Below are 5431 nucleotides of genomic sequence, written 5' to 3'. Positions count from 1 at the left end.
TTGAGCCCAGGAGTTGGAGGTTGCTGTGAGCTGTGATGCCCACAGCACTCTTCCCAGGGGGACAGCTGGAGGCTCTGCCTCAAAAAAATAAAAAAGAGACAGGTTCTTCTTCAGGCTGGAGTGCAGTAGTGTAATCACAGCTCCCTACATCTTTTAACTCCTGGGCTCAAGCAATTCTCCAGCTCAGTCTCCCAAGTAGCTAGGACGATAGGTATGCAACACCATTCCCCGCAAATTTTTCCCTTAATTTTTGTAGAGATAGGGTTTCCCTATGTTGAACTCGTGGCCTCAAACAAATCCTCTCACCTCAGCTTTCCCCATTGTGGCAGGGTCCTGAAGTCCCAGCTACTTAGGAGGCTGAGGCAAGAGAATCACTTGAGCCCAAGAGTTTAAGGTTGCTATGAGCTATGATGTCACAGCACTCTACCCAGGGTGACAAAATGAGACTTTTGACTCCAGGAAAAGAAAAAAGACAATATTACCTTTTTCATATCTTATTACAATCTAATGAATAACTAGTTAGTTTAATCTTTGCCCACTAATTTCTAAAAGCTACCCCAACTACAAAGATTCCTATACAACAGCAACATAAAGTGCTGTAAAGATAAAGAAAAAGATTCCTATATCTTTCATAGACTCTTCCTAGTCTCACTGAGGAAACTCGTCAACTCCTATACCAGTAACCCCACTGCTTTAATTACTCTATAGATTTTAAGAGACAGGGTCTTTACTCTATCACCCAGCTCACTGCAACCTTGAATCTTGGCCTCAAGTGAGCCTCTTATCTTGGCCTTCCAAAGTGCTGAGATTACAGGCATGAGCCACCATATCCAAGACAACCACATTTAAAACACACATAGCAGGATATTCCATATTTAAACTAATAAAACCCAAACATAAAATGAAAATGGAAAATAATAAACCCATGCAAACACTAACCAAAAGAAAGCTGTAGTGACAAAGTAAACATCAGGTAAGAAAAGCAATACAAAAGCATAGCACAAAATGACAAAGGAGATTTCACCAAGAAGACACAGAAATCCTAGTTATGTACACAACTAACAATAGAGCTTCAAAATACATGAAGAAAAAACAAATAGAACTGAAAAAAGAAATAGGCAAATGCACCATCGCAGCTGGAAACTTCAACACTGGTCTGTCACTAATCAACAGATGTGGAAAAGCAGAAAAAACATAGAAGATACCTTGATGAAAGGATGGGGTCAGTTATTTTCTCAACTTTTTCACTGGAAGCTAAACTTGCATTGTCATCTATGTTTTGTACACAGGAAAGCTTCTGTTTCTTATTGCATTCATCTTCATTTACCTCAGGCTTTAAAGATTGACATTCAGCTATGAATAAAGAATGCACATTATTCTAAAACGTAACAGCAAAAACATCTATTTTTTTAAAGCAGAAAGGAATTTACATACATCATCTTTTCCTACAAAACATTAATCCATTCAATATTCAAGCTGTCATTTGCAAGAAATACATCTTATTTTTAGAGCAAAAAGAAAATTCGATCAACATACAACTACTGGTGTTTTTAGAGTCACCCCTTTTCCATGGCAATTTACAGCATCTTCCTTATCTTGATTAAATTTTAAGTGATTAAAGTGAGTCTAGTCAAGAAACTAAAAGTAGATTTGGCTATTCTTTTGCTCCTTCCGAAGTGTAATAATAATACAGTGATAGTTATCACTTATTGAGTATTTACAATGCAGCAGGAACTCTTAAATCCATCAGATGTATTATCTCATTTAATACTCAAAATAATTCTATTTCAAGGTATTAATATTAAATCCATCACAAAGAGAAGCACCTAAGTTCAGAGATTTTTAAGTGACTTGCTCAATGTAATACACATACTTAGCAAATAAAAGATCTGGAATTTAAAGCAAGGTCTGTTTGATTTCTAAAATCTAATTTCTGAATCATTATTCCGCTTTATTCGTAATGGCTCTACTAGTAAGCCACAAAAGAGAATAATATTGTAATGCCTATAAATCATACATTAATGACCAAAACTCATGTATTAAAATCATATTAGTAAAGCCAACACACAGATTATAAATTTTATAAAAGGTTATTTTGGTCTGTTCCTTTTCCTCTTCTCTTTGTTAATTATCTTCTTTTAAATAATCTGTATATGAACTCCTAAGGAGAGGGACCAAGCATCCCCTAAACTCTTAGCCCTCACCCCCAAGTAAGTCCTACATGTCAATATGCCTGCATTCTAAGATAAAAAAGAAAAATGAGAGAAATACTTATTCCATTAGGTCTTTTATAAAAATTAAACAACCCACTGTGGGTTCCCAAAGACACTCTGTAGCAGTACAACATAAAAATCTGTCATTTATTAACAGACATAAGCAATGTACATTTAACTACATACGTGTGATTTCACTGTTGTTTTGTTTTTTTTTTTTTTTTTAGACAGAGCCTCCAGCTATCCCCCTGGGTAGAGTGCCATGGCATCACAGCTCACAGCAACCTCCAACTCCTGGGCTCAAGCGAGTCTCCTGCCTCTGCCTCCCAAGTAGCTGGGACCACAGGCGCCCGCCACAACGCCCGGCTATTTTTTGGTTGCAGCCGTCATTGTTGTTTGGCGGGTCCGGGCTGGGGATTCGAACCCGCCACCTTAGGTGTACGTGGCTGGCGCCTTAGCCGGTTGAGCTATAGGCGCCGAGCCGATTTCACTGTTAAGAGGAATGCATAGTTTGTGATACAGCTTAGAAACAAACTTTAGAGAAAAATCTCCCCACTTAATTTGGTTTTTTGGGTTTTTGGGTTTTTTTTGCAGTTTTTGGCTGAGACTGGGTTTGAACCTACCACCTCCAGCACATGGGGCTGGCGCCCCTCTTCTTTGAGCCACAGGCACTGCCCTTTAATTGTGTTTTTTATAATGAATTTTAATTAAGATTTAAACCAGTCCAAACACAGAACTCATTAATAAGCATGATTAATTGCTTAACTGTTACTATCTAGAAGGAAGGCATTGTGCTCGCTTCACAGCACATATACTAAAATTGGAATGATACAGAGAAGATTAGCATGGCCTCTGAGTTAGGATAACATGCAAATTCGTCAAGCGTTCCATATTTTTCTACTATGAAACCAATTTATAATCACTCACACTTTCTAATGAAAGATGAATCACAACTATAGCCAGGATAAAGGAGGGAAGGGGAGAGGAATGAGAAGGGATGGGGGTGGTTCAATAGAGGGAGGATTAATGGTGGGACCACACCTCTGGAGCATATTGGAAGGGTACGAGTCAAATCTATCAAGTATAGAATACAAATGTCTTAACATTGATTAAGTAAATGAGGTAAAAGCTATGTAAAGTAGTAGGATGTAAGCACTCCAATTTTTACAAATAATCAACACACTGAATCCCACAAAGGCATAAATGTATTCATGATCTATGTATATATGACTTAATAAAAATAAATAAATAAAGATAAAATAGAAGGAAGGTATTTTAGTTAATATACCTCAAGTAACACATCCTCTCAAGTAACACAGAGGCTGTTAAAATATGTGAGACACTTACTCTGGAGCTCTTCTCCTTCAGACGGGTTTGAGTGAACAGTGGCATTTCCTGAAGCACTGTTTATTTCCTGTTCATTAGCTTCTTCTTGATTCTTACTTCTCCTTTTCTTTTGATTTAATGCAACCTGTTCTGAATCTTGCCCTGATAAAGTCAGAGGCTCTTCTTCTTCTTCAGCTGGCTGAGTATCCTTTGGCGATCTTTCTGAGTCTGAAATTATAGCACTCACAGACTCATCTGGATCATTATTCACTTCTTCACAGGCAACTTTTTTCACTGAAAACAAGAGAAGTGCTGATAAATATGTAAACAACCTACAGAAAAGCTCATAAAGATGGAAATAATAAATACTCAAGGATATCCTCTGTAGTGTTATTTATAAGAGAAAAAAAAATTGAAGACAACCTAAAATGTCCAATATAAAGTGACCAAATAAGTTACAGTACATCCATGCTCTAAAAATTCAGGTAACCGATAACAACAGGAGGTTAAGTTAATATGTTACAATGTGAAAAATTTCAAAACATATTGTTATATTGAAAAATCGGCTCGGCGCCTGTGGCTCAAGCGGCTAAGGCGCCAGCCACATACACCTAAGGTGGCGGGTTCGAATCCCCAGCCCGGGCCCGCCAAAACAACAATGATGGCTGCAACCAAAAAATGGCCAGGCGTTGTGGCGGGCGCCTGTGGTCCCAGCTACTTGGGAGGCTAAGGCAAGAGACTCGCTTGAGTCCAGGAGTTGGAGGTTGCTGTGATCATGATGCCATGGCACTCTACCCAGGGGGATAGCTTGAGGCTCTGTCTCAAAAGAAAGAAAGAAAAATCAAATGGTAGAATATATATGATAACACTTTAAAAAACAACTACATGTACAGATGCTCCTAGACTTACAATTGGGCTATGTTCCAATAAACCCACTATATATTATAAGTCAAAATGCATTTATTTAATTCACCTAACATCATGTTTAGCCTCCTTTTTTTGTTGTTGTTTTTGAGAGAGAGTCTTGTTCTGTCACCCTGGCTGAAGTACAGTGGAAGGATTATAGCACACTGTAGCCTCAAACTCCTAAGCCTAAGAGATCCTCCTGCATTACCTTCCTAAGTTGCTGGAACTACAGGTGTGGGCTGCCCAGCCTATTTTAAATATGCTCCAACACTTACATCAGCCTATAGCTGGGTAAAATTAGTAGGGGTTCTCTAACACAGGGGTTCTCAACTTATTAAAGGACCACAGCATTAGGAAGGTTGAAAACCACTGATCTAACACAAAGATCTTTATAATAAAGTGTTGAATATCTCATGTAATTACTGAATATTGTACCAAAAGTGAAAAACAGAATGAGTATGTGAGAAATCAAAGTGTGGTTTCTACTAAATGTGCATTACTTTTGCACTGTTACCAAGGTGAAAAAACATAAGTTGAACCATGGAAGGAAAGGACTATCTGTATACTCTAAGGCACACCTGCACATACATATACATAAAATAGTGATTAGATAGTTATCTCAAGGAAATCCAAAGAATTCACTTTGAGAGACAGGTAGGAAGAGTTCAAGAATTTATCTTCCATACAATTTTTTTCAATGAACGACCTTTTAAAAAATCATTTCTAGTGGGCGGCGCCTGTGGCTCAGTGAGTAGGGCGCTGGCCTCATATACCGGAGGTGGCGGGTTCAAACCCGGTCCCAGCCAAACTGCAACAAAAAATAGCTGGGCATTGTGGTGGGTGCCTGTAGTCCCAGCTACTCGGGAGGCTGAGGCAAGAGAATTGCCTAAGCCTTGGAGTTGGAGGTTGCTGTGAGCTGTGTGATGCCATGGCACTCTACCGAGGGCGATAAAGTGAGGCTCTGTCTCTACCAAAAAAAAAAAAAA

At 38.6% G+C, this 5431-nt stretch overlaps 1 protein-coding gene and 1 non-coding gene across 2 annotated transcripts in view; one reads left to right on the top strand and one right to left on the bottom strand.

Annotated features, from left to right (window-relative positions):
• Positions 1-5431, bottom strand: part of BDP1 (B double prime 1, subunit of RNA polymerase III transcription initiation factor IIIB) — a 114892-nt gene that overhangs the window by 68892 nt on the left and 40569 nt on the right. Inside the window, exons 9-10 of the mRNA XM_023510861.1 lie at positions 3561-3833; positions 1206-1353 (exon numbers count right to left, since the gene is read on the bottom strand). Coding sequence (XP_023366629.1) covers positions 1206-1353; positions 3561-3833 — 421 coding nt within the window. The remainder of the gene's footprint in view (positions 1-1205; positions 1354-3560; positions 3834-5431) is intronic.
• On the top strand, positions 3005-3110 carry LOC111723962. The gene has a single exon (XR_002772363.1). It is a non-coding gene; the product is annotated as a U6 spliceosomal RNA (small nuclear RNA).

Source organism: Otolemur garnettii, unplaced genomic scaffold, assembly GCF_000181295.1.
Source record: "Otolemur garnettii isolate 467f Iridium unplaced genomic scaffold, OtoGar3 scaffold00017, whole genome shotgun sequence".
Taxonomy (NCBI): domain Eukaryota; kingdom Metazoa; phylum Chordata; class Mammalia; order Primates; family Galagidae; genus Otolemur; species Otolemur garnettii.
The sequence above is the reverse complement of the archived record's forward strand: the minus strand, read 5'-3'. Positions and strand labels throughout refer to the sequence as shown.